At 36.6% G+C, this 12,034-nt stretch overlaps 1 protein-coding gene across 2 annotated transcripts in view; it reads right to left on the minus strand.

Annotated features, from left to right (window-relative positions):
* Window positions 1-6,965: 6,965 nt before the first annotated feature.
* The window catches only part of LOC107601007 (protein phosphatase 1H-like), a 78,628-nt gene continuing 73,559 nt past the window's right edge, over window positions 6,966-12,034 (minus strand). For both annotated transcript variants that reach the window (XM_016293023.1, XM_016293022.1), the window contains exon 9: window positions 6,966-7,384. In XM_016293023.1, coding sequence (XP_016148509.1) covers window positions 7,247-7,384 — 138 coding nt within the window. In that variant the 3' untranslated portion in view covers window positions 6,966-7,246. The remainder of the gene's footprint in view (window positions 7,385-12,034) is intronic.

Consider the following 12,034-nt stretch of genomic DNA (forward strand, 5'->3'; position numbering starts at 1 on the left):
TTAGAAATTAGCCTACTGATTGCCACCACTGATGGACAACATTTTTAATAATATTAAACATATCTGTATGACATTATATTCTGCAGTTCTTCCCTGTTGTACCGAATATATATACTTTTCAAATTATCATATCGAAGTTAGAAATTCAAATATTGTGACAAAATTAATTTTGTAGGGTGCCACAAGTTTGTTAAAATTTCCAAAGGGTGCCGCGACTAAAAAAAGGTTGGGAAACACTGTGTTATATCAAGGGCAAAATGGTTAGAATTTGGTGAAAGGAATTCCACATATTTTTTTTAATTTAGAAAAAAGAAGAGGTGAATTAAAAATAATTTTAGCCATTGAAATTAATGGTAATGTAATTTGTGATGAAGCCAAATTTTGTAGCTGACTTTTATCAGCAACTTTATACTTCTTTTCATTCTGATTCATTCGGGGATAGTCGTGGCCTAATTGTTAGAGAATCGGACTTGTAACCCGAGGGTTGCGGGTTTGAGTCTCAGGTCCGGCAGGAATTGTTGGTGGAGGGAATCAGCGCTCTCTTCCACCCTCAATACCATGACTGAGGTGAGACCCCCAACTGCTCCCCGGATGCTGCAGCAATATGGCTGCCCACTGCTCTGGGTGTGTGTGTGCTCACTACTATGTGTGCACTTGAATGGTTTAAATGCAGAGCACTAATTCAGAGTATGGGTCACCATACTTGGCCGCATGTCACTTCACTTTCACTTTTTCACTTCACTTTCTGATTAATCTAATAAATTTTTCTTTGAGGTGGAACAGTTTATTCCAAATATAAGTGAAGATAATTATGCTGTTTGTGAGGGTGAGATAACTATGGAAGAGATGGATAGTTCAATTACAAAAATGCCATTTACTAAAAGTCCAGGCCCAGATGGTCTACCATTTGAATTTTATTGATCATTTTGGAATTATATAAAATATTTGATTTTAGATGTTTTCAAAGAGTGTTTAAACCATAGCGAATTATCTGAATCGATGAAGCAAGGCCTAATAACTTTAATACCTAAATCAAAAAGTTTTTAGATAATTGGCGCCCTATAATTTTGCTTAATTCTGATTATAAATTATTAGCTGCTTTATATGCAAGGAGACTAAAACCCTGCTTAGAAGAAGTTATCTCACTCACACAATCTGGCTTCATGAAGGGTCGACACATATCAAATAATATTTGTCTTGTTTTAGATATTTAGATTACTCTGAGTTGGTTAATGATGATGCATTTATTCTGTTTTTAGATGTCAATAAGGCGTTTGATACAGTAGAGCATGCCTTTATGTATGAAGCCTTAAGACATTTCGGTTTTGGTCCTAAATTTATGAAAACTGTATAGACCCTGTATAAAGACATCTCTAGTAATGTATCTTTGTCTTCTGGAACTTCACCACGTTTTGCCATTGGGAGAGAAATTAGGCAAGGATGCCCTATTTCTCCCTTTTTGTTTTTGTTAGTTGCAGAGCTTCTTAATCTTTATACAGTGTATTGTTCGAATATTCACGACATCCAAATTGCAGACCGCATTATTTTGATTAGTCAACTTACAGACGATACATGTATTTTCCTAAAAGACAAAAGGCAGGGCCCTATTATATTAGAAGCTTTAAAAATGTTTTTGCATGCCTCTGGCCTTTCTGTTAACCAGACTAAATCTGAGATTATGACAATTCATCATTCTGATATATCAGATGTATGTGGAATTAAGGTAAAACTAGATATTATTTGATTATTAGATATTACTAGTTAGATATCTTGATATTATAATTAATAAATGTTCATCTGAAAGAATTGAATCTAATTTTTCTAAATGTTTACTTAAAGCAAAAACAGTTTTTAATTGCTGGTCTCAGAGGAATCTGACTATCCATGGGCGTGTTCTGTTCTCCAAGGCTGAGGGAATTTCGAGACTGGTATATCCTGCATTGTCTTTGTATGTCAACCCTAGAAATGTGCTCAGATATTGACAGGGCTTTATTTAAGTTTATTTGGAAAAGCAGAACTGAATATGTGAAAAGAAAAACTATTATTAGAACTTTTTCAGAGGGTGGGCTTAATGTCCTTGATTTTAGCACTCTTAATATATATATATTTTTAATCAATTGGATTAAACATTGCTTGGCCCAGAGTAAATCTATATGGTTTAATATACCCAATTAGTTTTTTGAAAAGTGTAGTGGGTTATCCTTTCTACTATCGTGTGACTTCAAATACAGTAAACTTCCCATAAAATCATCTAACTTTCATAAGCAATCACTAGAAGCATGGAAAATAGCCTTTAAACATACTTTTTCTCCACATTCATGCATACTATGGAATAACCAATTTGTGTTGTCTAAAAACAAGAGTATATTTAAAAAAGAATGGTTTGATAAGGGAATTATATTTATTTCAGACTTATTGAATACTAACGGTGAGATTTATACATATCAGCAATTTCTTTCTTTCTCAGGGATTGAATCTTCCTGTAGAGATTAAAATTTGGTTGTGAAAAGCATTTCCCCTAAATTGCTTTACCTTGTGAAAATACATCTCAGTTACATATTCAGCTGTCCGACAAATTCCAAATCTTGTTATTGGAGGTATTAATATCATGGATATTAAGTGTAATAACTCCTATATTAGAAAATGTCTTACTCAAGGTGTCAGCTGTTACCTAAAAGCACTCATAAAGTGCAAACAATTCTTCATACCTTCCACTGAGAAAATATGGTCGGCAACTAATACATTACAGCGTGTCTGTGTGGAAGCCCACAGTTTCAGAAAATTACTGTATTTATTAATTTTCAGTTTCAGGTGTGATTCTGTATGTCCATCAATTTAAACTTTAATGATGCTTACAAACTCTCGCTGTGCTGCGAATCAGTCTGTTTTAAACAACATTTAAAAAGTTTTAAAAGATGAAATTTTCAATTGCTGAGAGATAAGCAGATATATGTGTGTGAGAAAATATCATATATGGTTCTAAAAAATAAATGACACTGCGGATGAGAAGAGTATCTATTCTCTGTTTTTATTTGAGCTCCCTAATGAGTCATGTTACATCTTAACATTCTTTTGCAGTTTACTGTTGCTGTCAGGTACTATTTTTTTAGCGGAAGGACAGCATTTAACAAACTTTCAAAAAAAGTAACGTATCATTACATACATTTTTGTTTTTAATCATTTTTATTGTGTGGTAACCGTTTTAAAAAAGCAATAAGGTATTCGAGGCATGCTGTATTGTTGCAGGCACTCCGCTTTGCATTGTGCCTAACAACGCCCTTCAGCCGTGACTTATTCACAATACATCATGGCCTCTTGTACCTTATTGCTTACATAAACAACAACAGCCATTATAAAAGTTGCTACACACTTGGTCAGAATTGTTGGTACCCTTGGTAAATATGATCAAAGAAGGGTATGAAAATGAATCTGCATTGTTGATCTTTTTGATCTTTTATAAATAAAATTCACAACAATCTAACCTTTCATTAGAGAATAAGAATTTAAAAAGGGGGGAAATATCATTATGAAATAATTTTTTCTCTTTAATGCACATTGGATACAATTAACGGTACCCTATTATTCAATACTTTTTGAAACCTCCATTTGCTAAAACAATATAGGAGGTTTCTCCTATAATGCCTGATGAGGTTAGAGAACACCTGACAAGAGATCAGGGACCATTCCTTCATCCAGAATCACTCCAGATCTTTCAGATTCCCAGCTCCATGACGGTGCTTCTCCTCTTCAGTTCACCCCACTCATTTTCTATAAGGTGCAGGTCAGGGAACTGGAATGGCCATAGCATAATCTTGGTTTTGTGCCCAGTGACCCATTCTTGAGTTGTTTTTAAGGTTTGTTTTTAGATTATTGTCCAGTTGGAAGATCCAAATATGGCCCATTATAAGATTTCTAACAGAGTCCATCACTTTTAGATTTCTTATCTGTTGGTTTTTGATAGAATCAATTATGCCATATGTCTAAAAAAGATGTCCAGGACCTCCAGCAGAAACATAGGCCCACAACATCAAAAATACAGCAGTATATTTCATTGTACACATGGGATACTTTTTATCCCTGTGTTCACCAACCCCATCTTGAGGGTTTGCTGCTAAAAGCGAATTTTTGAGTTACATCTGACCATAGAAGCCAGTCCCGTTTGAAGTTCCAGTCATGTCTGACAACTCAATATGCTGGAGATTGTATTTTCTTTTCTTGATTTTATTTTTGAAGCCCTCCTAAACAACATGTGGTGATGTAGGTGCTGTTTGATCATTTTTAAAAAAAGGTTTTCTGACCCTGAAACTCAACCTTTTTCTGCAATTCTCCAGCTGTGATCCTTGAAGAGTCTTTGGCCACTAAAACTCTCCTTCTCACCAGGACGATATAGACACATGTCCTCTTCCAGGCAGATTCATAACATTTTCTGTTGATTGGAACATCTTAATTATTGCCCTGATGGTGGAAATGGGAATTTCCACTGCTCTAGCTTCTTTTCTTATAGCCACTTTCTAATTTGTGAAGCTCAATTATCTTTTTCTGCACATCAGAAATATATTCTTTGGTTTTTCTCATTGTGATGGGTGATTAATTTGGAATTTGGCCTTTGTTTTCCCTCCTATTTATATTTCTGTGAAACAGCATTCCATGGCTGGATAATTTCATGTTCATAATCACTCTGGTGTGCTCAAAATTGTGAATATGAATGGGAATATATTTCAGATATATTTTACTCATAAGAATTTCTAGGGGTAACTAATTGTGTCCAACGTGTATTTGAGAAAAAAACATTTATTTCATAATGATATTTTCCCCCATTTTAAATTCTTATTCTCCAATGAAAGGTTAGATTTTTGTGATCTTTAAAAATAAAAGATCAAAAGGATTAACAATGCAGATTAATTTTCACAGCCTTCTTTGATCATATTTACCAAGGGTACCAACAATTCTGACCACGCATGTAAGAATTTCAGTCATAAGTATAAAGACAGAGCTTTAATACAGCATTAAAGTTAGATAATATAAAAATATTAAATGGGGTCTGTATGTTTCGTTGTGAAAGCGAAACTACTTTGTTTGGCCTTCCAAAAGAGGATGATCTCCGCTTCGTCATGCCTGGAGCTGATCCGTGCTGGTCGCTGAGGAAATACATCAACCTCACGCTGTGGATTGCCGGATCGGCTTTCACCATGGACAAAGCGGAGTCCAGCCCCGAGGTCGTCACATGTGGTTGCCGCAAGCCCGCCGGCCATTCCTCACTCAAGCCCACCCACCGTTGCTCACTCTAGCCCGCCAACCACTCCGTGTGTGACGCCGTGTTTTTAGTTGTGAAAGCGAAACTAGTTTGTTTGGCCTTCCAAAAGAGGACGATATCTGCTTCGTCATGCCTAGAGTTGATCCGTGCTGGTCGCTGAGGAAATACATCAACCTCACGCTGTGGATTGCCGGATCGGCTTTCACCATGGACAAAGCGGAGTCCAGCCCCGAGGTCGTCACATGTGGTTGCCGCAAGCCCGCCGGCCATTCCTCACTCAAGCCCACCCACCGTTGCTCACTCTAGCCCGCCAACCACTCCGTGTGTGACGCCGTGTTTTTAGTTGTGAAAGCGAAACTAGTTTGTTTGGCCTTCCAAAAGAGGACATGACTAGAAATCAGGGGTTAAGTTGTATTTACAACACTGTTCCAGAACAGTTCAACCCAAATATTCAGATGTGTGCAGTGCATTTTATGGAGGACTGTTTCCTGATCCTGGGAGAGTAGACTACAATGCTGGCTGTTCTGACTGTTCTGGCATTGCACTGTAGGTTTTCATATTTAAAGGATTTGCCACTGATGATTCAAATGCGAGTTTTGAGCAGTGTAGAGTAGAGCTTATTGTTTGTCATTTCTCCGATCACAAATGCAGACATGGTTTTATGTTTACGTGGCGCGATGCAACGCAATGCGTAAAAAGACAGTACAAGTCATTATAATCCGTAATTATGTCCCCACTGGATGCAACAAATGCCTCGTTTATAACGGGTTTGAATGTTTTTGTCTCGTCGCTCCGGCTGGGACACGGCATCACAGTATGGTAAGGGGCGTAACGTTTCCATCACACGCATAAACATTTCATTACACCAAATACACAAAATAATGTTCTTTTTAGCAACATCATATGACCCCTTTAAGTTATCAAACTTTGCCTTCAGCCAAAACGTTTTGCTCTGGAACAAATAATAGATTAATGAGTCCATTAGATATACCCAAGACAAATGTATCTTATGTTTAACCACTATAGAGACATCAGAGCCAGTGGCAAATTGCAGAAGAACTGGCATAGGTAAGGCTGTTCTCAGCGGGTTCGTGGGGAAAAAACCCTTGCAGAAAGGGTTCATGGAGCTCACATCTCCTTAAAAGTTGAAACCAAATTTCTAATAGGCATTATTCTTTATTTACAAACTGCATATTTGAAGTCTAAACAACTACATTATTGTCTAAAAATCTCTTAAACTACATTCCGTGATAAAACAACAGAAGTAGTTGTAAAATTATAGTGGGTTTGGTCATTCGCCATCATATAATCGCTGTGAGAAATGCTGTAAGCGGAGTGATACAAACAGTGAAACGGTTATGTGGTGATACTGGTAGAACACCTCATGGACGAAAAGACCTCTAAGCCAATCAGATTCAAGGACCAGAAAGAACTGTTGTATAAATTGTAATATCACCCAGCCCTAAAACTTATTAAAGCATTATGACTTTCTTTAAAGCTGCTTGGAAACGGTAAGAAGCGAATATTTTTATTTGCTCAGCTAGCTCATTGATCAAATCTGTGAAAAAGAAAAGCTTAATAGATTACACACACTGAAAAAAATGTTAGGGCAAGTTATTTATTTTTCATTGGCTCAAGTTAAAAAATATAGATTTGAATCATTACCCAAAATTTTTTTAATTGGATGAATGAAATTTTTTTTTCAGTGCACATTTCACTTTGCACCACCTTTCTCTGGCTGGCATGAGGATATTATTGGTTAGTCATAGAAATCGTATCACTACTTTGTGATAAGTGAGTCTTTGCTGTTTTTGTGTATTTTCAGATGTTGTCTTACCACTGCTTTAGAGTATTTAAATGTAAACATACTGTATTAAATGTCACCCATTTTACCCACTAGTATTTATTATTAGAGTCAGGGAAAGCCACCAATGAGTAGCCATATTCTTAAGTCATGCCCCACACTTCTACATAACATTTATAAACAATATTTCAATTGAACTGAACAAAAAGGTAGCTCACCTCTGGAAAGAATGACAGAAATGGTTTAATATAGATGTTGGAGTCATGGACTTTGAGGTCATGGTCTCCTAAACCACGCGTCACTCCTATGGTGGCCATCACTCGTGCCTGTGAGTGAGAAATAATAATTTTAAAAAATCATAATAATTAATAATATATATATTTTTTCAAATCAGCACAAGCACAAAGTATCAAAAATAACCACAAAATCACAAGTCTAATAAAGTACATAGGACTATACCCTGAAAAAATAGACTTATATTTTACATCTTATATTCAAGTCTGCACAAATGAGATCTTGGCAAGGTATTGTAGACAGTGAGATATACCTAATCCTGCCTCCTCGTCCATTTAATCAAAATATTTTACCAAAATTAACAGCAACAAGTATTTATTTAATTAAAAGAATTGTCCTTTCACCCCATTACAGTGCCCTGAGCCTTACACTTTAATTTGATAAGCTGATTTACCCATGTTTTAATATGCTTCGGGTTTTTTAGACTGATTACAAGACTTTTTAGGTGAGGAAGAATATGCAATCTCTCACCAAGTATGTTTGTCTCAGTATTTGATTTGTTATGACTGATATTTGTCATAAATGCCTTATTAAAAATGTTGCAATAAAAACAAAATACAAAAGGGCAGCACTGTGTAACTTTCTATTTCTGACGCTTGTCACAAAGAAGAAATTCAGTCAAGCACCATTTATGTTTTTTAAGAGCTGTTCAGGTTTATTTTTTACACTATGCTTATCAAACAATATGAGTTCAGAGAAAAAGAGCCAGGTCTGCTATTCACTATCGCTTACCAAAACAGTCTTTTCGTATGTGCCACTATGTAATAGTTTTAGAGAACAGCACACACAGGGTCGGCGCCAGAGCGCACAAAGTGAGGGGGCAGGCACAATTTTTTTGGGGGGGCCGCGTTTTTTTGTACTTGTAAATAAAATAATCTGATATATATGTACAATGTAATAACATATAGCCTATTTTGATATATGAACAGGGTGTTCGTCAACGATTGCATGCGGTCGAAGATGCCCGTGTTTACAGCTCCGTAAAATAATCTGGAAGCTGTAAATTTGCTGTATAGGCTTATAGCTAAAAATATTAAAATTATAAACACACAATAACATTTTAAATTACTTCCATTTCTGAAAAAAAGAATATAGGCCTAGTAATTGTTGTCATAAATACACAAGCCTGGTTTTAGTTGTAATTATTATTAATTATTATTATTAATTCAGAAATAATAACGGCAGGCCTAATAATGTTATAATCAGGGTTTAAATTGGGCCGGGGCCGTCCGGGGTTTAAGCCCCGGCACATAGACTCCAGGGCTCGACATTAACGCTTCATTAACGCCAGACAAATAAGCATGCTGTGGTAAAAAATCTAAATGAAAAGTTTTTATATTTAAAATACAGTTAGTTAGGCAACATCACACAACGTGTTCACCATTACGACTGTTTAATAGTTCTATAAACAGTTCAATAAGCAAAAACAATAATATTAGGTCACTTACATTTTAGGCGGAAACAGCGCATCTCACAGAAACCAGACGATTCATTACTGATTGATTCCGTGTTTTGAACGAATTGGTTGAGTGAGTCAAAGTTTCATTAGGCCATGCATAAACTCGTTTCAACGAATCGTTTGAATGAACGACTCAATGACTCACTCATTAAACGCTCACTACTGGCACCTTACTGGCGTTTTAATTTCGTTGAAAAGTATCATTTCCACTATCATTTCTTGTTTGTATATTCAAAAATATTTAAAAGAATCTCATAATATTATTTAATGCAGTTGTATTTTTTAGTGTAATGACTTAATTTGATAATGTATAGATCACATTATTATAATTGAATGTATAGATCAAATGTAAGAATTTGAAATGAAAGTATTACCGGTAATAAGATTAGTGGGAAAATGCCCTCTATAAAGGTAAAAATGCCCTTGGATAATATATAAAAAGAACATAGATTTATGTCACAGCTGATAGAAAACTGATGAGAATATTGCTTCAGAATAAATCATATTTACAACATCAACAACAACAACCACACACACACACACACACACACTCGATACCATAGAGCCCCCCCACATAACAAATCCCAATTTAACCCCTGGTTATAATGTACCAACATTGTGAACACTATAGGATATTTTAGTTCCCCTCACTTTACAATAAATCCTTTAAATTTAACCGTATCAGAACAAAACAAGAATTAAAAATCTATATAATTCTAATGGATAAATATAATTGCAGTATATAATAATATAGCCTTAGCAATAAACAAGCCAAAACAAATTAATTTAAAACGAAACGTAAGGTAAAGTTGGGCTTACCTCCCCAAATGTTCGTGATGTAGTCTATTTGAAGCTAAACTCTGAGCGTATTTATTAGGTAAAATAAGATTTGTAGTAAATTCATGACCTCAAGGTTAGATTATTATAATGCTCTATTGGGTGGTTGCTCTGTGTGCTTAATAAACAAACTCCAGCTGGTTCAAAATGCAGCAGCTAGAGCCAAGAAGTATGACCATATTAGCCCGGTTCTGTCAACACTGAACTGGCTCCCTATTAAACATTGCATACATGTTAAAATCTTGCTAATTACCTATAAAGCCCTGAGTGGTTTAGCAACTCAGTATTTGAGCAAGCTCTTATTGCAGTATAGTCCTTCACGTCTGCTACAATCTCAAAAATCTGCCCATTTGATAAAACCTAGAATATCAAAATCAACTGCGGGTGGCAGATAATTTTCCTATTTAGCTCCCAAACTCTGGAACTAATTACCTAACACTGTTCGGGAGGCAGACACACTCTGTCAGTTTAAATCTAGATTAAAACACATCTCTTTAATCTGGTTTACACATAACACACTAACACATTTCTATTATTCAAAACTGTTAAAGGATTGTTAGGCTGCATTAATTAGGTCAGCCGGAATCAGGAACACCTCCCATAACACATGATGTACTTGTTACATCATTAGAAGAATGGCATCTACGCTAATATTAGTCTGTTTCTTTCTTATTCCAAGGTCACCGTAGTCACCAGATCCAGACTGTCTCCAGATCAGATGGTCTCTGCAGCCACCCGGACCAAGCTGTATCCAGACCAGATGGTGGATCAGCACCTAGAGATGCCCTCAACAGCCCTGAATGTCAGCGGAGACCATGTCAACAAGATGAGCCCCAGAGACAGTTCCCTCTGAAGACCTCATCACCTAGACGGCCATCGGGACAAGACCACAGCTATCAGATGAGTCCTCTGCACAATCAGACTTTGTTGCAGCCTAGAATTAAACTGCTGGTTTCATCTGCCCAGAGGCTGTGGTTTTTAGTGTCCTTGTTAGCATGGCCGCCTCCCATTTGGGAAAATCGTATGGGCATGGGCACATGACTAAAAGCGTTAATCCTATTCGCAGTGCGATGGAAAAAAGATTAGAATTCCTCTCTGCAAAAAAACATTCCATAAAACATCTGTTTCTGTTTGCCAGATATTTAAAAACAGCAGTACTGTTGGACCAAAATATTGAACTTTATATTTCAATTTAAAGTTCTGTTTTCAATATAACAATGTATGAAAATAAGCAAAAACACATTCAAACCACATTACAAAATATATATATATATAATTAATATAAACATTTAAATAAAAGCTACCCTAATGAAATAAGTTTTAAGGCGAGATTTAAAAATGTTAAAAGATTTTGCCTGCCTTATTTCAGTAGGAAGAGATTTCCGGAGCTAAAGAAGGAAAAGCCCTATCCCCCATCGATCTTAGGCAGCTAGATGGAACAATTAACAATCCAGTGTCAGAAGAACGATGGTTCCGCCTTGGGGTATATGGAGTTAAAAGCTCTGACAGATATTGCGGTGTCAAACCATGCAGAGCCTTTTAAGTGAGCATCAGAATTTTAAAATCAACCCTAAACCTAACAGGAAGCCAATGCAAAGACTCCAAGATAGGAGTGACATGATCCCTTATCCTTGTTTTAGTAAGGATTCTGGCAGCAGAGTTTTGCACGACCTGTAATTTGTTTAGGGTAGCTTTTGAAACCCCGGCCAACAGAGCATTGCAATAGTCAATTCGAGAGAAAACAATGATGTTTATCAACTTCTCAGCAACAGGGAAAGACAACATTGGACATAATCTGGCAATATTTCTGGTGTGTTTTGAGTTTGAGCTCCGTCAAGTTAATTATTTATCGTCTATTTCTTATCTTAAAATCAATTTTATACACCATCATTTTCATTTATATAACGTGTGAATATATCCCCAATCGTATTCTACAACAAAAACAATCAGAGCACCTTGTTATCACTAGTTTTATTTTGATTTCCCGAGCCCGCTATTAGCTTATAGCCCATTAGCATCGCCAGCGTGGTTGCCGCTAATCTCGCTTACATTGCTAATACTCTATTCACACATATTACCATTGTTTTACTCACTGTTACTTGCTTTAATGGCGGATGTGTGTCTACCTTTGAGTGCAGGTGAGGACACGTTCGAGTTGCATTCGGTGCAGCTCGAGCTGGAGGCCGTGGAGAAGCAGATCCGTGACCTGGTGGAGAGGCAGGCCCAGCCGATAGAGTGGAGAGCCGCGCTGGAAACATCTCAGGCTGACGCTCACAAGTCCGGGGTAAGTATACAGCGCGCTGTTAACTCTCCCACCACCTCTACTCTGTGTGTTTCTCTGCACAGGCCCGGTGCACCCAGGACGTGATCTTCCCAGATGTCCTTC

The sequence above is a fragment of the Sinocyclocheilus grahami genome, unplaced genomic scaffold (genome assembly GCF_001515645.1).
Source record: "Sinocyclocheilus grahami isolate Dianchi unplaced genomic scaffold, SAMN03320097.WGS_v1.1 scaffold296.1, whole genome shotgun sequence".
In the NCBI taxonomy this organism is placed as follows: domain Eukaryota; kingdom Metazoa; phylum Chordata; class Actinopteri; order Cypriniformes; family Cyprinidae; genus Sinocyclocheilus; species Sinocyclocheilus grahami.